General features: G+C 47.0%; 1 protein-coding gene across 1 annotated transcript in view; it reads left to right on the forward strand.

The window, feature by feature from the left end:
* Positions 1-21288, forward strand: part of LOC144148691 (cytochrome P450 2C28-like) — a 44161-nt gene that overhangs the window by 3950 nt on the left and 18923 nt on the right. Inside the window, exons 2-5 of the mRNA XM_077680207.1 lie at positions 169-293; positions 12341-12447; positions 16370-16674; positions 18921-19036. Of these exons, the coding sequence (XP_077536333.1) occupies positions 169-293; positions 12341-12447; positions 16370-16674; positions 18921-19036 (653 nt within the window). The remainder of the gene's footprint in view (positions 1-168; positions 294-12340; positions 12448-16369; positions 16675-18920; positions 19037-21288) is intronic.

Raw genomic sequence — 21288 nt, forward strand, 5'->3', positions numbered from 1 at the left:
CCCTTTTAAATACCTGTAGTTTATTTGCTGATGCACAAGTATTCACTGGCACCATAATGGAAAGTAAAGGCAAGAAGGCAACTTCATAGCCGCTTTTTCTCTAACGAAAAAAACAGCTTCTTCAAAACAGGTGTTGGATTTTTTATGAGAATTACCCTTTTCTGGCAGGTTGAAACTAAATTGTATGGACATTGTGATTTTAAACGATTTGGCAAGCATCAAGAAATACCTTAACAAAAATGAGTTGCTCCATCGTGCAAGGTGCCTCGTGACTGATCGTGAGTACTACAACGGTAAGTAGTCGAAATATGGTTGTTTTTCTCATACTTGAACAGCGCTACGTAGCAATAGTACAGGCGAAGGCCGAGAAGGTACATCAGCCCTCACCCACCGTATTCCGCAAGTCGTCCTAGCCAAGTACCGGAGGAAAATAGTAGTATAAGGTTAATCGGCCAGAAGTGGTCAGGGAGTGGATGATATTGAGCTCTGGTCTCGAAGGCATCTTTCTGGGTAATTCACATATTTAGTCTGGGATGTCATGGCCTTCTACAGCACGAAGAGCACGGGTCAGTAGGTGACACTGGTTCCCCATGTCCGTGCTGGTCAACACGGCCTCCCCAGCTGCGGTGGTGCCGGCAAGGTGTCCGGTACATTTTGTATGCCATTAGGCTTCTGCAGCGTGTTTTTTAGGTTGTTGGGAGTCCCGCAGCAGAACTTTCATTCGTGGCTTAATCATGCGCGGCACACCTTGTGCAATTGTGAGTCGTGTGGAAATAAATGTTCTTGAAATCTGAGTAGTATTGTTGCGTTTTCTATATTGAGCTGTGGATGTAGATGCTGATATTTTTAACCATGTAATCCTCTGATTCTTTATTATTACCCTGCTTTTTTGGGAAACGGGTTCATAGTCTGCGATCCCAGGGGCGAGGTGTTGCCCGAACAAAAGTAATTTAAACTGGTGGGCAAATTCGACGTTTATTTGTAGCGGAGCGTAGCACAAAGTAACCAGACACGTATTAGGGACCTGTGGTGTCTTTCCAGGCATTACACAGGAAGCCGACGGTCTACTATAGGGATTATTAACGAGGAATTAAGGCATTTCACTTCAGCAAAACGGTTCAATCGAGCTACTTATATTCTTAGCGCTGCAGAACAGATCAAGGGTAGGGGGAGTGAAATTGTGGTTCTGTGTGGGAGGTAAATATGCTTCGGTATCATGGCAGAGGAAGGCACTGGGAGAACAAAAAGATGGTTTTGGGGTTCAAACAAAATGTTAACGCGACACTTAGTGCCCAATGTCTATAGAGACGCTGTTGCGAGCTATGGTATTTGATTGCTCAAACAAAAAAAACAGGTCAGACAAACCAGTGATGGAATTTTATAGATCGCTTTAGGATAAAACTTTTCATTGTGCACCAACTGGATTTACATGAGTGTAACCACGCTAAACCGGTACCCTTTTTAACGAACAGCAAAAACTCGGAAGAACAATACTTACTCGAGCGAGTAACAGGTTCGGGCAATAAACAAGGTGTACCATGAAAGATGCTGCAAATTCAGCACAGTCGGACACGGACGGTGCTTTTGAAAACTAGTCGCCACCGTTTGGTTTGTTCGCAATCAGCGCTAAGTTCCCTGCCCAGTGTCATTCATGGATGTAACTTGGAAGTGGAGAAAGAAGCGGCCAGGTTGCACATCACTTAAAAAGTGAAATTAAAAAGTGCGCCTTAGAAATAAATTGTACTCTATTGTAGGGAATGATTATATAACATGATGCCGCAAACCAAACATTTACGATTCCAAATTGGGGATCACAGTGACTACCCCCCCCCCTACACACAAAAAGTTTACGCGGTTTATGGCGACAGTGGCCAGTAGAAATGAGTCTCATGTTTTTGAAATGTTCAGCATTGCAAAGAAGGAAATTATTTTCCACTTCACGGAATGAAAACATGAGTCTTTACGATGAAGGAAACACGTTGCAAAAAACAATTTCGATGTGGAAGAAATAAAGATTCTGAATATTCACGGAGATGAAGTGGCATAAGGCAACACCGAGCTCGATTGATATCACGGAATCACAATACATACGAAATGAGATCAGAAAATGCCCCCGGCACCATTCGTTTCTGTCAGTTTCCCTGTTGTTCATTTCTCTACAGCTGGGTACTTTAATTATTATCATGACGTGGTCTCACTCTACAGCAATTTTGAGCTCATCGTTCTGAATCACTTGCGGAGGAAATGTGGGTGCACGGAGATCTTTTAAACCTGTATTGGTAATGGGCACTACGTCATAAGACGCGATGTTCTGTTCCGAAATATGGCGCTGTACTTCCGTGCTACGGTAGGATATCCTTGTTTCATAAGTTACCACCAATTGGACATTATGACAATCCTTCTATGGCGTAATCAGCATTAGCACAGCCACAGTTATCATGCGAAGGCTCTTCACCGTAACGTTGTTTACAGATACGAATGACAAAAAAAGCTCTCGCGCCGAAGTAAAGAAACATTAAAACGTTTTTTTTTCTCCAATGACACGCATAAAACGTGAATACCCGAACAACTCGCATATGTTACGTGGTCTATATTGTGGTCCGAAATGTCTTTTGACTGCGAATACTGAATTTGATGGACGTCGACGCCCTTCGGCCAGCCGTCGTGAAAGTGCAAAGAGCAGACGCCAGGTTCGCATGAAGGTTTTGTCGGAAACACGCGGGTGCAGCGCGAGCGCGTTCCACCGCTTGGTCGGTGCAGATCAGACTGATGATGCCGCGTCGTCTGCTAAAGCGGAGAAGAGGAAGTTCCAAAACCCTCCCCCGCAAACTGATGATGCCAGTGGGACAGAGTTGAAGGGTATTTTTGGAAGTGGGGAGTTTTTTGCGCTACTTGCTTCGAACTCAATGGTTCGGTAGAAAACCGTCGTCGACTATTTTTATTAAGACTCTAGTCTTTCTTGGGCTACTTGACCGATACAATTTTTGATTGTCTGTCTATCTGTCTTCCCTATATAACGCAATTCAGCCATCCGGCCAAAGTAAAATATAAGCTGCACAATAGGTTTATATACACACAGCTAAATCTAAACGTCTGTGCACGGTGGCAATGTTCATAGGTTTCAACATTGTTGAACAAGAAGACAAGATTAGGCAAATACGAGGAAGAAAATCAATAATGTGGTATTTGCAGTGTTCCGTTATAGCAAACTCGTGGATGCTTGATTAAAATGAAATACTGCATATACTCTATAAAAATGCACTCCTTCGCCTGCTGTCGCCCACACTACTATAGCTTCGACGGGCAATTTAAAAAAATCAAACGGAAAAAGTTAGGCAAGGGTTCACTTGATAGGTTCCACGTTCTGCTTGAAACGCATGTGGGGTAGGGAAACGTGGTTTCAGAAACGTTGAAGTAGAGCGCCTCGATTCACACGTGTCTCCGTTGTATGGCAGTGCTGGCTTCGAGGCACCCGGCCTGGAGCAGTGGAATGCGGTAAATTTCAATTCACCTGAGCAAACCTCTAGCCTGTGAGGAGCGCGACGGGAGAGTAACGGTATCAGAGGTGAGCGAGAAAGAGAAGGGATGCATTTAGTTTGCAAATGTTGACGAAACTCTATCGTCTTTTATCGAAATTTGCAACGAAAGGATCCGATACGTGGCTATTTTTTACTAGTTGTCGGGTGCGTGGCATTTAAAAATTGTGGTAAGCGCTTATCAAGAAATCCGATCCTCCTCTGTCGATCCTGTGCGTAGACGTGTCGGATCACGAGCCATGTAACGTGCGTGTTCTTCGGCAGAAGTGTTGGAAACTCCGGTGCGTTTGCGTTGTTGCTGAATGTCTTGTTGCTGAATGCAAGGGATAATGCTTTTTGATCGATGTACAGTTCACCTGAACGTAAAAGTGAGCTTTTTCCTCACCAGGAAGAGAATGCGCTGCCCGCTGTACTTCGGTGGTGCTTTGTGCTTTCTTTGATACATGTTCTAGTCGTTGCTTCACCATTCTTCGTGGGCTTGGCATCTTTGTTTGGATGTATTGTTAGGCTGTGAAGCCGCATTTTCGTACCGTCAAACGTTTCACCCTATTGACCGTTTTTGCCACCGTAGTGCAATCTTGTGTTTTGGTCCATCTTTGGGAGTGTTCTTTCAAACCGTGTCCTTAGCAATTCGGTGACCGAGCTTTGTTCGTCCTGGCATTTTATGCCAATGCTTTCAAGTTCCGAGTCACGGTTTAGACCTTTCAACTCCTTTTTACCTTTCCCCACCATTCTAACAACGGTAACGCTTCCCCAGCGAATTTTGTTGCCTCCTCATACGCAGAGGTCATTGAATCGTCCAGCCTAGCAATGTTTCCACTGCTTTGAGCGTTGTGGTGTTAGGTTTTAATTTGGCAGTAACTAGATCCCAGTAGCGGTCTGAACCATTCAGGATCAATATTTTGGTATCCTCGAATCGCTGCGCCCTGAGTGCCCGTGTGCCTTGTGCATTTCTCGCATCGTCGTGATAGCTTGTTCGTCCGGTATAGGGATGTGCGCGTTGTATAGTGTGTCGATTTCTAGCTCCAGAACCTGCGCGAGCTTCTCCGCCTTTTCGGCAGCAATAAACATACGTACTTTCGGGGGCTTCTTGTCTCCTTTTGACCTCCAAAGACACCCACAGTCAAGGTGTCTTCTTCTAATAATTCGCATCCTAGTTCCTTGCAAGCATCTCAAAGATAAAAAGGCGTGTCTTTGGCCGTCCTGGAGAATTATGTAGCGTCCCGAGGTTGCACAGCATGAGACTGCTGCGGTAGAAGTTTGCCGCAAAGCTATAAGGCCTGTTTGCATTGAAAGCACTCCGACTGGCGCAGATGTCCCAGTGTTGCTGTTCCTATCGTCTGATGTGCACATACTGATTTCATGCTTGTTTGAACACTTTTCGCACCGCAGACGACCGCAGCAGTCTCTGGATAAGTGATCTTTCTTAAGACATTGAACACATCGGCCTTTCACTGTGAGCAACTGCTTCTTTTGTGTAGGGCTCCATTCTGCGCAGTTGCAGGCCTCTAAACAGCGTTCAGTGGACTGTGAAAAGTAGCAGCATTGAGGATTGTAAGGTCCACTTATGAGATTAGCGGCCAGGTGCCCGGGCTGCGCGTGAGAACGCGCCGCTCTGTCTGGCGACGTAGCACTGCCGACACCGCGCTGCAACCACCGCTAATTCGTCGCGGCGTGCGCGGGAGACGGATTGGCTGGCCCTCCGCATTCCTCAAGGATAATCCCCCATTGAGAAGGCAGACTGCGGCGCCGAATTCCAGGAACGCCTGCCGGACCCGCTGGGATTACCCGTGTCTCTATTGTCGCGCCCTGGTCAGCATGATGCACGGTCGCCGTCTTTCCCGCTTCCCCCCCCCCCCCCACCCGCAGGGTCGCTCGAACTTGCTCGTCTACGAGTGTGCCGTTGACCCGAAGGTCGCTGCGCCTCAATGAATTTTCCGTGGCGTGCTGAGTGACAGCTGTCTACGTGTATTTGGGCACGCCCATACGCTTGTACGAACGCTAAAGGGGCGTTCCCGAGAGAGTGTGATCTCGAGGTTATATAAGACCCAACTTGGCCGTTGGAAATGGTTCTTGTCTGAGCGCTGAGCTGGCAGTTCCCGGCGAGACAAGGAGTCTCGACCGTTAACGCTAGGTTGGGATTTGTGAGCCCCCTGGTCGAGGTTAAGATCGCGTCGGAGGTTTAGGGTGCAGCGCCGCACCGGGCAACTAGACGGATCTTGCGGCGAGACAGAGTCTCGACCGTGGTTTCTCGAGCGGTTTGTGTACGCTCCGAGAGTAGGAAAGTTAGACGAAGTTGAGGAGCTCGAGTGATTTGTGCGCACTCGGAGCTAGCGTCTAGCCGAAGTTTGAAGTTTTTTCTTTTTATTTCTCATGTACCCAGTTTTCATACTGTAAATAGCTGTACATAAACTTCCGTTTCACTTAATCAACTTCAACGCCTCGAGTTCGTCAATTCGACCGCCATCTCCAAGAACTTCAACACCATCACCCAGCCAGCCTCCTGCCAAATCAACCGGAGCCCGGGCGATTGGGTTCCTGATCGACACCGGACTTCGGGGAAACGATCGTTACTGGCGCAGTCGACAGGATTTGGCAGAAGAGAACACCAGGCCACAGCCAAGGGCAGCAGGCGGACGCAGGCCCGTCTTCATCGGCACCAGCCGAGCTCCGAGCGGAGTGGAGCGGCAGAGCCAAGCCAGCGCACGGAGCCAGCGACGCGGCAGCGGACCACCGAAGGTGCGGGTGAGTGGGATTTCTTGCGCTTCGTTGTGGCGGTGTAGGCTGAGTCTTGAGTTGCATGGTAGTCACGCGGAGCATGCTGGCGAACATGGCGGCAGGAGGGGTGGTCCAAGTGGAGTCCGAAATAATGATTATTAGGCGAATGGAATTGGAGTTTCAAGAGCGAAAGGAGAAAGCAGAGCGCGAAGCGGCAGAGCGAGAAGAGAAAAGAGCGCGTGAATTCGAAGAACGAAAGAGAAAAGCCGCGCAAGAATTTAAAGAGCGCATGGAAAAGCTGAAGCTCGAATCTGAAGAGCGGTTGCGAAGGTATGAGTTGGAGCTGGAGCGGAGAAGGCAGGCGCCCTTGCGCTCGGACACCCGCGAGCAGAAACAATGGGGCACAGACCCAGCTAGTTGTATAGCAACAGCGAAGTTGAATGGTTCAGGCCAGTGTTTGGAGGTTGTACATTGCGATGACAAAACAAGCAGCCGTGACTCCCTACACGAGGCCAGCATTTCCGCCGATGTCGAACGCGCGGAGATGGACATTGGGATGAGGAGCGACGAGGTAGGCGCGGCCAGTGATACCGTAGAGCGGTGTAATGAAGTGATGCTCGAACATGACGAGCAGCCTCGCAGGCAAAGTTTGGGAATGGAGCTGCAGCGCATGAGACAGAACCCTTCGAACAGGCCCAGTTACGCGCTGACAGCAAAGTTGAATGGGTGCAGCCCGTTTTTCAATTTGAAGCCGCGCGAGGACGAGATAAGCGGCCGTGGCTGCGCACGGGAAGCGAGCGGCTTCGCCGTGAACAGCTGCATGGAAAAGAAGACGAGCACGCGGAGCGTTCAAGCGAGCGCGTCCGGTATAGGAGCAGAGTCAAGGGGTAGCCCCGTTGTTGCGAGTGTAGAGCCGCCAGCTGCTTTTGCGCCGCACACTACGCTAATGCATGCGGAACTTGCTGGCACGGGCAGTACCCAAACTCTAATCAGTGGACCGGAGGAGACTGGAGTCACGCAGGAAAGTCTCGGGGCCCGCCGCGCTCTAAATTCCGCTCGAAAGTTGCACGAGAAAGTGAACGCCGTGTCGGGCGTTCAGGCGCTCGCCCAGAGGAGAAGGGAGAGCGAAGACGAGAAAGCATGTGATGAGACGGAGCGAAAAAAAGACGGAGCTGACGGTCGGGCTGAGGAAAAGAAGGCGGATAAGGGACCTGAAAAGGTAGGCTGGGTTGCACATGTAGAAAATGGAAGAGGAAGTGAGAGAGAACGCGAGAAGACGGAGGATGAGGAGCTCAGAGCGTTTGACGAGGGTAGGAACGATACGGAGATGTCGCGTGGGTTTGGTAGTCTAGAGGGTGAGAGTTCAACCGAGGAGGCCGATGGAGAACACGAAAACGCAGGCGTGGAGACTGCGAAACCAAGAATGAGAGCTCCCGAGGAGGTTGTGAAGGAGAGGGAAAAACCATGTGAGGAGGCAGCTACAGTTGAAACAGAGGAACGAGGCGCAATCGGTGATCTCGCGAAACCGGTGTCTGAGATAGAGCTTCGTAGCTTTGGTGGTGGTTGCTGCCATTACCGAGATTTACTCAGGAGCCGCGCTGGATGGGTTGACGCACTAAGTTCTGCGACCTGGCAGTGTGTCACAGGCCCTAGTTCTGAGTTGTGCCAGGATGAGTGCGTGCTGGGGCAGCCGAAAAACTGTCTTTGTCAGGCCGCTGCTCAGAATGCACCTAGCGTGCACGAGCGGTTTTTGGTAGTGACAGGTGCTTGTGAGGTTGTTGTTGTGGGCCAGTCTGTGCGTAAGGGAAAGAATGATCCCGAGAAGGTCGTCGCGTTCGCGGGCCGCCATTACGCTCCAGCTTCAACCCTGCGCTCACGCGGCCAGCGCGCAGTATTGCCTTACGTTGGGGCATTGGAGAGGCATGGCCACTTGGCCTATGGGACAGGAAGCGAAGTCGCATTTTGCGATACCACTCCGTCTTTCCCGAAGTTGTGTTCGCCGGCTAAATTGTCGAAACTTGCGTTGACATTGCAACGCTACGCGGTCTGGATCATCTGCAGAGGGGGCGGGAAGTACGCGAATGCACTCCCCTGCTTTCAGATTGTTGTTTGGGGAGGCTAGTAGCCTTAACACCGCCACGACGGACGTGAACGTGCCCGTTCACCCGTCCTTTTTCGTTGGTGGTGTGTGTGTGTGTGTGCCGTGGTTGTGCGCGACGAAATGCCTCGGGTGCTCGATCCGTGCACTGAATTGATCGATCCGCGCACCGAACTGAACTTTCTGTGCACCGCAAGTGAGCGAAAGCACAGCTGGACATTCTTGAAGGAACGTTATCATGCTACGCCGTCACGGAGAACATTGGCGCGCGTGCGCATAGTGGCAATGCAAACTTTCTTAACGTTTTATTTTTGTTGACTGCAAAGTTGCCCGTGTTCTTTACCAGTTCTTATTCCTTTTGTTCTTGTTGTCGAGTGCCGGAATGATTGTGCGTGTTTGCGGTTATAGCGCGCATCAGTGTTTTAGGTTGAGTTGTCTCGTTGTTCGTGGCGTTTACGCGCTCCGGAGACACGACCCAATTTCTTTTACCGGCACTTAGAGTTTTTAGCATTTTTGGTGTGTTTCCGGTTTGCTAGAGTATTCCGTCCCTGTGGAACGGCTAGGGAATAGGTTGTGTTGTAGTTTAGGCGAGAGAGAGTTCGGTTCAGCTGCAGAAATGGGAGGGGGCTCATTTGTGGTTATACCCAGCTCCTTCCACGTGTTTTTTTTTTTTGTTTGTTTATGCCGCTGTTATTGCGGAAGGAGAGATGAAACGAGTGGCCCTTTTAAATTCTTTTCGGATTGACTGAACCAAGAGGTCCAGTAACCCTCTTAAAGGGGGGAGCTGTAAGGTCCACTTTCACTGTGAGCAACTGCTTCTTTTGTGTAGGGCTCCATTCTGCGCAGTTGCAGGCCTCTAAACAGCGTTCAGTGGACTGTGAAAAGTAGCAGCATTGAGGATTGTAAGGTCCACTTATGAGATTAGCGGCCAGGTGCCCGGGCTGCGCGTGAGAACGCGCCGCTCTGTCTGGCGACGTAGCACTGCCGACACCGCGCTGCAACCACTGCTAATTCGTCGCGGCGTGCGCGGGAGACGGATTGGCTGGCCCTCCGCATTCCTCAAGGATAATCTCCCATTGAGAAGGCAGACTGCGGCGCCGAATTCCAGGAACGCCTGCCGGACCCGCTGGGATTACCCGTGTCTCTATTGTCGCGCCCTGGTCAGCATGATGCACGGTCGCCGTCTTTCCCGCTTCCCCCCCCCCCCCCCCCCACCCGCAGGGTCGCTCGAACTTGCTCGTCTACGAGTGTGCCGTTGACCCGAAGGTCGCTGCGCCTCAATGAATTTTCCGTGGCGTGCTGAGTGACAGCTGTCTACGTGTATTTGGGCACGCCCATACGCGTGTACGAACGCTACAGGGGCGTTCCCGAGAGAGTGTGATCTCGAGGTTATATAAGACCCAACTTGGCCGTTGGAAATGGTTCTTGTCTGAGCGCTGAGCTGGCAGTTCCCGGCGAGACAAGGAGTCTCGACCGTTAACGCTAGGTTGGGATTTGTGAGCCCCCTGGTCGAGGTTAAGATCGCGTCGGAGGTTTAGGGTGCAGCGCCGCACCGGGCAACTAGACGGATCTTGCGGCGAGACAGAGTCTCGACCGTGGTTTCTCGAGCGGTTTGTGTACGCTCCGAGAGTAGGAAAGTTAGACGAAGTTGAGGAGCTCGAGTGATTTGTGCGCACTCGGAGCTAGCGTCTAGCCGAAGTTTGAAGTTTTTTCTTTTTATTTCTCATGTACCCAGTTTTCATACTGTAAATAGCTGTACATAAACTTCCGTTTCACTTAATCAACTTCAACGCCTCGAGTTCGTCAATTCGACCGCCATCTCCAAGAACTTCAACACCATCACCCAGCCAGCCTCCTGCCAAATCAACCGGAGCCCGGGCGATTGGGTTCCTGATCGACACCGGACTTCGGGGAAACGAATCGTTACTAGGATGATTTGGTGAATTTCGCAAAGTTGCCACGGTGTGTGCGTGGAGAAGTCTTTGAGTAGTCGGCCCTAATAAAATCCCACCAACATCCCGGGTCTTGATTGATGGTAGTTCCTCTACTGCTTCTCTATACTGGACTTGATCGTCGACAAACTCGACAAGCTGCTGAAGCCCTTGTTGGGGTTGTGTCGTCTGGTGCTGTGTATCACTCGCAGCCTGACTAGAGCTAGACGTCGTTGCTCAAGATCTCTATTTGCGGAAGCGTTCGCGAACCTTTCACACCATGTCGCACGGCAGCTCTCTCACGAGGATATCCCGCAGCACTCAGCACCAAACGGTGGGATTGCTGCGAAGTGCCTTTAGAGTTTGCACATATACCCGGATTTTGCCGTAAAACCGCCGAGATGGTGCACACTTTAATACGACGAAAATGGTTTTAAATCCAGACTGAAACTGAGGTGATCCTAAATTTTTATTCTCTCTCAACCGATGCGCTTTTTCAAAATGTCAATGGCGTCTCTGCAGCCCTCCTCACCGGCCTAACGTCCAAACATAGTCGATGTGGCAGCTGCAGTTACGAGGGCGCTTAGGTAGTTGAATGTGTCTGCAGTGCTCGGGTAGTCGTTTTTAAGCATAGCCGACGACAACGGCACCCAAAAACGCCGCTAGCCTTTCCGGTTCCCATCGAACTTTGCGAGCGCAAGCTGAGGGAACTTGAAATTACGGGCGTTGGATTCTGGCAGCAGCGTGGTCGTACAGGTGTGGTTGCGAGCGCGCCTTGCAACAGAAGCGCGGGGCCGTTGACGTGTTAACTTTTTGGTCTCCACATTTTTCCGCACCTTACGTCTCGCTCTCAGGCGAGTCGTCCGGCGTGTTGTCAAAGATGCGGTCAAGTTTCTTTACCTGCTGGTGAAGCACCTTGACTCGTTCAAGCTTGACGCTCATCTCGGACGGTGGGAGTGCTGGTTAACCCCGTAAGGCTCCTCCCGCTTCGATTATTACGTCGGAGTAGCCTTTCACGACAGTTAGCTGACTTCGTGGAGGTGTTGGACCAAAATCGCAGGCGTCGCTCGTGTTCACAGGGATTGCGTGCCTCCGTGTGTCGACGAGGTTAGTGTTCTCTTGAGGTCCCGGATTTCAGCACCATGAAATAAACCTCGACGTCCTCTGGCTGCCAAGCCGTCGCGACAGAGGGGAGAGGACGCGTCATGTTCAAATGAAGGCTTTAAAGAAACGGGCTTGGGTGCAGCAGGTGCGCTTGCCACCGCTCAGTTACTGCTGCTGAGGCTGGTGATGATGCCGCGTGGTCTGTAACAGCGCAGAAGAGTAAGTACCAACATCAATCATTTGGGAAACAATACACAGCTGTTCATTCCGCGACGTGAGCTTTGTATTACCAGATCACTATGAAATTCCAGGAAACATGGACACATTTACCTCCAGGCCTTCGGAAATATGCAAAAAAGTTTTGTTTAGTCAAGGATGTCGCCGTAAAACAACTGTGCGTTGTTAGGGTTGCATAATTTCCACTGGGCCGATTTTTGAAAACGGAACTATGAGAGTGTGGCCAATTCCCATTATTTCATTTATTTACATTATGCAAATACTGCAAATACCCAGCTCGTAAAATGTGTGCTACAAGGTGTGGAGAAACGGGGGTGTACGTAACCCATCTTGACTACAGCAGCCCAGCAAAAAAGAAGAACGAATAAGCTTCTGCTGTGCCGTCAATTTAGTCCTTGTTTATTGCTGCGCTGCTGTGTTGAAGTGTGTTATATGCTGCGCAAAATGTGCAACCGCCGTTTTGCCGAAGGAGCATATGCAGCAAAAAAATGAATCTTTCGGTTTCCTTTCACAAGCAAGTGACGTCTGCGTGTAGTATGCAGCCCACCACCCGAGAGAGGGTGCGCCGCCCAGGGCAGGACTACTCGTGATACAATAAGACACATCTAAGCGCCCTCTTACCAACAAATTCCCGAATTCACCTGATTTCAATTTCAGGGTGGTGCTATTTACTGATTTTCTTGACATGTGTCTGTATTCCTCCAATTTTCTTGCAGGAATAGGAAGCCTGAATGGTGAAGAATGGGACGCAAACAGAAAATTCTGCATGAATATGCTACGAAATCTGGGATTTGCCAAAACTGCAATGGAAGAGCGCATGATGGTAAGATATCAACCTTGGTGAAACATTGTTTTTACTTCTTGAGTTCGGGAACAACCTCTCCATGCAGAGTATTTTAAAAATGGTTCAAGCGGAGCCGTCTTTGTTTACGGAAATTCCGTGATTTTCGGTGCCGTCAATATTCGTTAGCACAAATGTAAAGGTAGGAAAGACAACCGGCAAATAAACATTGACTAATTGCTTTTTCACTAGGCGACGGCGTTAACAACATTATCGATTACACGTTTAAAAAGCAGCAAGGAAGTAAAATACGCTTCATATGGCTTGGAACAGCTTCACTTCTTTAACTTGTCTTCAGATCGTGACGTGAACTACCTTTGTGTATCATCTTCACAAGAAAAACAACGTGCCATACGGTAATCATATCCCAGGTGTTGTAGTTTGTACAACGTGATCTCCTACTATTGGGGAACTGCATCTCTTCGCTGTCTCGTGGTTTTTCAGCGTACACCGGGGCTCGGCAAACCTCGAGTCCTTTGGGCTACACTTTGCGGCGAATGTACTTTCATTGCTGTGTGTTTCGCTGGGAATACAGCAACTGGTAATTTTATTTGTCTTTAAAAGGGGAAAGTGTAAAAACATGTGTGGCCCTTATGTGTGGTAAATCAAAAAATGGAAGACAAAAAACATTCCGACGAAAAATTTAGTGCACAGGGTAAGGCACTATTAAAAAAAGACTTTTTTTCTTCGCAATTAGGGAAGTTCAGTTCCTTGTGCATTTTCATATTCACACATTTCTTAGAAACTCGCATTTCTCGCACAACAACACTTTTTCCGTAAGCAAGCAGCAAGTGACCTCATCCTTTTTAAAAGAACGTTCTCCGTGTTTATTGGTATTTTTTTCACCAAAAAAATTCTAGTTGCAGATCACAATGCATTTCTGAACCCAGAAGTATTAAGAAATTGCTTAGCAACCATTTAACAGCCGATTTCTCAGCGGAGGAACTCCAAAAACCGTGTTGCACGGTTTTTCTACATTTGTCCTTCGGAGCCGCTCACGAAATAACGTATTTTTTGGTTTCAGGCTCTCAATATTCGAAGATGGTGTGCTGTTCTTTCATTCGATGATGATGGCAACGCACGAGCCATCATTTTGAAGTCATTCGCATTATATCCTGAGTGCAACGACACTATCAAGTGCCTGAAAGAGGTTGACCACAAGTGAAAATACTTTGCGAACATAGCTGTACGATAGCGCACATAATAGGCAGGGAAGGGCAGATGACTGGCTGAAAACCAAAACAATGATTTCGATGGAAATTACGAAGCTTGTGATTTTTAAATAAATCGCTGCGGTGGTGTTTTCTGCGGAAAGGTGTTATTTTTCACGTTTTTTTACTTTAAACTAAAATATCTCAAAACAATGTTTTTTTTATAACAGAGGTACCTATATTTGGTATATCTTCCAGGAAAACGAGCTGATTTTTTCCTTACATAGCGTTTCACACCTACTGTACCACAATTGAAAATATGCACGCAACCGTTTTTTTTTGTTACACATCTTTTATTACTAAAATATTGCCAAAATTTTGGTACTACCGAAAAAAAATCATACAAGCTTGAACTTTTAGTGGTTCTTCTTAATTATGCTACCGTTAAAGCGCTTAAAATCACCAAATATACTGCTTAATTCTGCTACCGTAGATACCTTTATTATATGCCGAGAAAACTGTACCTCAAAATGATAAAAAATGCGTGGAGAGTATAGGGCTTACCCTGTGCCCTTAAAGCGGGCTCATGTACTCCTCAAACTATGATAATAACGTTTAATAAAGGGCATATTTTCTGTCATTTTCGCGTCAGAGTGCAATGGCTTGAAGCGATAGTGGCTTCAAGCGATAAACAAACACCACGTTTGAATAACAAGGGAATTTGTTTCTCAAATGGCAGTAATGGCATGTCTAGGGTTACCTGATTGTTTATGCATTTTCAAATATACTTACAACGTGAAATGTTCACGATAATCTCCCAGAAGTCACAGAAACCTACGCGCAATTAGCCCATCATAAATGTCACGGTAACATAATAAACCGACTTGAATTCTGCGGTTCAGGCGGACGTAATAGCTATACGCTGCTCTGCGACGCATTGCGCGTAGTTTTATTTTGTATTTGTTCATCACGCCGCCATTCAAGCCATGTACTTTGGATTATATCTCGACTCTCAGCAATGATGTTTTGAAGCTTTTTATCTTATTTTCTTGACAACCATGGCAAATTTATTCAGATGAAATCAATGATGCAGCGTTTATTTACTTGCTTACATTCTCCTGAAATGGCTTCTGAAATTACCCTTTTAAAAGTTGTCCTCCTTCGCGAGTCCTGCCACCAGCGGTAGTTACGTTGTTAGGGTATGCTAATACGCGATACGGATTCCTGCCGTTATGGCAGAAATACTTGTACCAGGGCCATTTGAAACGGCTTGAGCGGACGCCAACACCTCGAAGGAAAATGTTGCCGTATTTCGTTATGATAAACGTTCCGTATAAAAGCATATGACGCGTCTGCTCGCAATTTTATTGCGTAATAAAAGAATTCTCAGCCCCAAAAAACTGCAAGGCAATTTCTAGACTTTATTTTTTCTCCTTTATGACAAACGCTATTACAAAGGCGAGTTAAATGGCGAGGAGTATACGCCAGTACTTCTGTCCAAACAATATTTACGTAGTGTAGTTTAAACGAGCTTTAAATGGCGATATGCCCAGCTACGCTCTGGAAATATCCTAAAGGGGTTTACAAAAGGTGAGTAATTGTACTAAAAATGTCCTTCCTAACATTTTACCTGAGAAAGAAAGGTTTTATTCCTTCCCCGGGATTGAAAACGCTTATCTCGTATTCGTCAGGTGAATTTACTGTTGTTGAGGTATCATGCGTTAGAAAAGGTGGGTCTGAAAAAATATTGGGAGCGCCCAGACCATATGGCACGCACTCTGTGGAGCAATATACATGAACGGGTTTTTTCTTTACCTTGGTCAAGGCGAGAGATTGAGGTATTTCTTTTACATTGTTTAGCATTGGTGGACAAACTCTGCAAGTGTACGCAGATTGGGATCATCCCTATTCAATAAACGAGTAAAAAGGCCGAAGAATTAAAATGCAGCTCCCGTGCCCTAATAAACACACAAGGAAGGAGAACTATGTGTGCATAGGAGGCTACTCAAAATTGCTAAACGTCGGAACGAATTTGACGAGAAAAATCAAACACGGAGACATCTGTTCTGTACAAAATGTACATGCGGCAATTGCCTTCAATATCTGAAGAAGGAAAACAGTTCTTCGGGTAACCAAGGTTAGGTGCACGCAAGCAGTTCTACGTGGGAAACAATTATCTGTTGGGCACATTATTGATTATTAGTTATTGTTATCAGTGCAGCACGCCACTTATTTACACAGGCTGCATTTCTATGTAGGAAAGTTGGACATATCCACCTGAACGCAAACAACCGGCTACAAAGGAAAGCTATACAGCTTTCTCAGAAACTGCGCAGTTGAAGTGTAAACGTACTCCACCTTGGGGATTTCCGCTAAATCTGGTCGATTACTCCTGTCCATGACTTCGAGTTGTTGATCAATTCGCTCTCGCGCTACAAACTTCTAGCCTCCTGTTTAGCTCAGTTGGTAGAGCGACTGCTCCGGTTAAGCGGTGGTCCCGGGATTGAATCCTGGACCGAGACAATTTTGTCTTCAACTGCGAAGTTTCTGAGAAAGCTGTATAGCTTTCCTTTTTATCCGATTGGTTGCGTTCAGGTGCATGTCAAACTTTCCTTCATACAAACTTAATCCACCTTAAAGATTTCCGCTGAATCTGGTCGATTTGTGACAATTAGAACCGTTAAAAATGTCTCTACGCGAGTTTAGCAGTATTTCCCTGAATTGTTATGGATTCTGTTTCACAATGCTTTTAGGAAGAATTCCGGCGCCTTAGAGAAAAGTTTGAAGAAACAAATGGTGAACCCGTGGATCTACGTAATTACCTTCTGCCCTGCGTCGCCAACAACATCGCCTGCTTTGTTTTCCCACCGGAGTTGCCCGGCCTGGAAGGAGCTAAGCACCAGATGACCTCCGCAGCGGAAAGCTTGTACAAGCTGTTGAGTACTGGGCCAGCCTTTGTGATGTGGCCAAGTCTGGTTCGGAAAGTGCTCCAGTTCATTCCGTCCACGAGAAGCTGGTTAATGAATGCCGCTTTCAGCAAGATGGACGAAACAATACAGTAAGCCAAATCGTACTTCTCCTTAACGTTCCTCTCAACAGGTTTGAAGGTTTCACCAATATACAAAGATCTTCTAAGGTATTGTGTAAAATACCGCGGCGCAGAGGTGAACCCGACTTTACCCTGTTCGTTGAAGCTAATCGTTATTGTCATCGCAGTTTGGTATATGCCAGCTGCACTATTACTTTGAAAACCAGAGAACAGCTTTCATAAAGTATTTTTTAAAGTTTTTGGAACATTTAAGTTTTTCCAAAAAACTTTCTTTCGCAAAATCAACGCGCACGTCATCTTAGCAAAGTTTATTGGCCAAGAGTAGTCAGGCAAAATATACATTGAGCTTTCTCTACGGCAGAATTACCGTCGAGGAATATTTTTCATGTGGTTCGTCATATATTAGTTCTGCCATTGAATTGATCAATAAATCTATTACGCCATCAATTTTAATATTCCAAAGGAATAAAGCGCCTATAATAGCATGACCGTATAATATTAGGCACTGTAAAGTTTTGGAATTTCGTCTCTTCCAAATTCATTTCCACCACTGCGTCTTAGTTGCGACGGTTCGTTTACTGTCACACCGCTGAGTTTAGGGGAACCAAATGATTTGGCGAGAAATGCATTTAGAAAAACCACAAAGTTTTCATCAATGCCTCAGTGGAGACGCGCCTTTTGTGGCGGTTTGAAAACAACCTTACATTTCGCGGAGAGCGCTGATGCCATGGAAACTATTGGACACACATATGGTAAAAAGGTGGTGTTCGGAAATAAAAAAGGCGGCTAGATTTCGCGATGAATCATTTATTAAATTGACGCCATTAGATTGTATTAGTTCAAAACGGGGCGTGAGTAGAGCTGAAATAATTGTGGGTTGTTGGTGTTCACTGAATAAATTTTGCTTTTGAAAATATTTGTAGGACACAACAGTTCCGTATTGCATCTTGAAATATGCCTTTTGTCATAAGTCCAAAATTATCGAGCGCCTTGCTGAAGGTTTCTAAAACAGTGTGGAAGAAAAAGGAATACTGATAGCAATCGAAATACCTTATCAATTTCTTACAAACATTTTGTAAACGTAACACTGATATTTATTCACGCTCGTTGTGCCTCTTGCAGGCGAATGCCTTTTAAATTTTTAGTACACTCAGCTTAACGGAAGAGATACTCCTAAATAGGGATAATGGTTTGTGGAATGGCGGAAGAATATTACCCCAACTATATAAATCTGCCGTTTATGCTGCTTATGGATGGGTGCGCGAAATATGCATACCTGCCTTTGCGGCATTTCCCCTCATTATAAACACGCTGTCAGGCAACACTTCCTGCGAATCCAAAAGATTTTTATATGAACAAACATTCGCCGAAATACTGGTCGAATCTTTTCCCAAAATTTCATAAGAACGGTGAATAAATTCTCACTTGCTGTTGCAAAAACTGTTGCAAGAAAATATTTGCAGTACTAAGAGTTAGCGCGTGGACTTTAAACCAATTTAACTGCCACGTGTTTCGACGGTGCATTGTGGAAAGCCCTTAGTAACCTGTGTATTGTAAACATAAAATGGGGCCGTCTGTAAACAACCAAACGTTTATTTGAAAATGTATGTCCCTCCTTACCGTCATATGCACAAAAGAGCTACCCAATTAACCCCTCAGCATTGCTTGCGTTGTCGAAAATTTGGATACTGGGAAGGTTTTGCAAATGCTTGTAATGCGGAAATTGTGCATCTTATTTCAACCACTTCTTCTATGACGCCAGTTGTGGCATGTGATGAAGATGTGGTGACCAATAAAAAATTCCGCAAGTAAGTTCGAGCTGGTTATTGGGAACATCAAAAAAACTAGTGTCATAGTTATCGCTCCCAGATACATTCAATACGGTAGGATGCACAACTTTGTGTACCCGACGAAATGCGGCAAGTTCTTAATTCAAAGGTAATGCTTGACATCGATGAAGACCTTGCAGCAGGCAGAAAAGCGTGCTACATTCGCTGCCGCCAGGGAGTGGCCGCTCACGTATATTGGAAACAAGATCACAATACCTTGTTTAAAATGCTTTCGTTTTTAGCAACCCCAATTTTGAACTTGGTTGAATATCCGCGAATAAGTACCAAAGTTCGAAAAACAGTTGTTAAGAGGCACTAGCTTCAGTATTTACATTAGCGCCTAAGAAAACATTATGATATTTTTGAAATTGGTTTCTTTAGAAGGTAGGTTATCAACCTCTCAAAACTCAAATAATTCCCTCGCAGAAACCAGATTCAAGCCTACAAAGAGCACGTGACAGAGAACTCGCAAGAAGATTTCATTCAACGCTACATAAACAAGATCCTTACAACCAAGGAAGAACGCTCCTCTCCCTTTCAAGGTAAGCTGTGATTTGCTCCAAGGAAAAGAAAACTGCATTCGTTGAGGCGATCTTTTAACATTGGAGGTGTCTGGAGATCGCAATGTCCGTTTAGGGTACCTGTCACGCCAGGCAAACGTACCGCGTTGGGCCGACAGATGAGGCAACCTCCCGGACGCCGTCCAAAGCGCGATCTCGGCTCGTGCCAGCTCACGGGATGCGTCAACGTTACTAAGCTGCCACATCCCCCCTTACCCGGAGAAGTCAGCTCACTGTTTCATCAGATTTAACAGGCGTTTCACGGGCTTTTTGTTAGGGTACTGGGAAAATTTCCTGCTTCGGTGATTTATGACTGGTCTTGAGAAAAATACAGTAGGCATTTGTATCATTCAGGAATTTATTTCGACTTTCTGATGCATCGTTTCAGCAACAGCCCCAACCGAATCTAGCTAGCCGCTACCGCGGCAGATTTAGTGTCCAAGGGGTTGTGCTGCTCAGCCGAAGAGCGTGGGTTTGTTCCCTGCAACACCGGCCGCTGTACAGGCAAAACCGAAAAGATAAAACGCCCAAGTATTCGACATTTCGGCGCAGGTTAGAGATACCCAGTTGTTCAAAATGAATCCCAAGTCCATCACTACGGCGCGCCCCACGGACAAGCGTAGCTTCGACCAGTTCAACCCCACTATATCAATACGCCTATTTTGCGGTAATAGCTTCTCATTGTAACCTTATGAACCACACCGGGTGCAATTGCAGTGTTACAAGGGGAAAGTGGTACTATACTGTTCGCGATAGCCATTCGGAAGAGCCGTAGAGCCGGCCGTGCTTACCACGTGCCTGTAGAAGTGAAGTAATACCCGCCAATCCAAAATGAAGACGCAGCAGCCAGAGGGTCCGCCCCCTTCAAGCTGGCATCTGTCGCACTGAGGACGCTAGCGTTGAAAGCTCGAGGAGCGCGGAGTAGTCGTTGTTTTTTTGCCGCCTAGGATGACTAATTCCATGAGAACGCCAGAACTACCTACAAAGTGAATGGAATTTTGTGGCCATTCGCGGGCATGGTAATTCGCGGGCATTGCGAAAAGTTGAAAGGAATCTATTAGCTGTTGCATATAACCATATGAACGGCGATGTGCCAGCACCAGCAAACGCCGCGTAGTGCGTAATTGTGGGGAAAAGACATACAAAATATACTAATCGTGCAGCAACAACGCGCATAGGTTGCAGACAGCCACCTAAGTGGAGCCTGTCTTGCTCGGTGATGTTACATTCTCCACTTCGAGAGCATGAAAGGTGAATGCACCAACTGCGTTCCGAAACTCCCCATGAAACGTTCGAAGCAAACCACTTTCAGTTTGGTCAGATGTACCCGAACGCAGACGATTTGTATACGTTTTTGTAGGTCATTTTCTTGCGATTTACCGGAGCCTTTTTGTCCTTCAATGGCTGCCCGATATTTGACGAAGCGATCCAAGCGCGGCCTACCAATGCAACGTCGAAGGTTAACTGCCCGAAGAGAGCGAGCAACCGCGTCTGTGATGTGGCGCCAAGTTAGCGATGACGTTGGCGGCATAAATGGCACCACGTTTGCACGGGTCCCCGCCAGCTACGAGAGGCTGGCGAAAGATGGGGCCGAAGAGCACGTGAAAAAATTCGGAACAGTGAACGCTGTACCCCTGGCCATTACCCCCGAGGGAGTACGCGGGAAACACTTCAAACGCATCATTATCACCGTCCTCGTCTTCTTTAGAGCACGTTGACAAACTCGGCTTTGTCGGAAGGCAGTTCGGCGTGCGCGACCACCAGCGGCGCAAGTCAGCCAATACAAGTTCTGCTTGAAAATTGTAGACATGCGCCACTGCTCCACTTTTTCGCGTAAATGAAGAAATCTGCTGAGGGAAGTTTACTAGAGGTATTCACGTAGGATCCCCCTTAACAGCCCATAAATGTAGTATTCATATCCAGACAACGCTATTTCAGTGTTATTACCTGCATACATGCGCTGCTACCTCACTTTTTCGAGTAATAAAATCTGTTCAGGGACGTTTCCAAGAAATTCCCACGTCGGGTCACCCTTCCCAGCCCATTTCACTTTTTTAGATACTTTCAGATAGAGCTTTGGGCCTTATTTATATGGTTTGATCATTGCCGCATAACGTGGACCGTGTGTATCCAATTTAAGAGAGACACTTAGGGCTGCCTGCAGGTGTGACGGCGTAATGCATTTTATTTTAAGCTGTGCTATTTAACTTACGTGATGGCTTCTGAAGATGCGC

This window comes from Haemaphysalis longicornis, unplaced genomic scaffold (genome assembly GCF_048455015.1).
Source record: "Haemaphysalis longicornis isolate Haplotype H1 unplaced genomic scaffold, Haemaphysalis longicornis Haplotype H1 scaffold_8, whole genome shotgun sequence".
NCBI classification, from domain to species: domain Eukaryota; kingdom Metazoa; phylum Arthropoda; class Arachnida; order Ixodida; family Ixodidae; genus Haemaphysalis; species Haemaphysalis longicornis.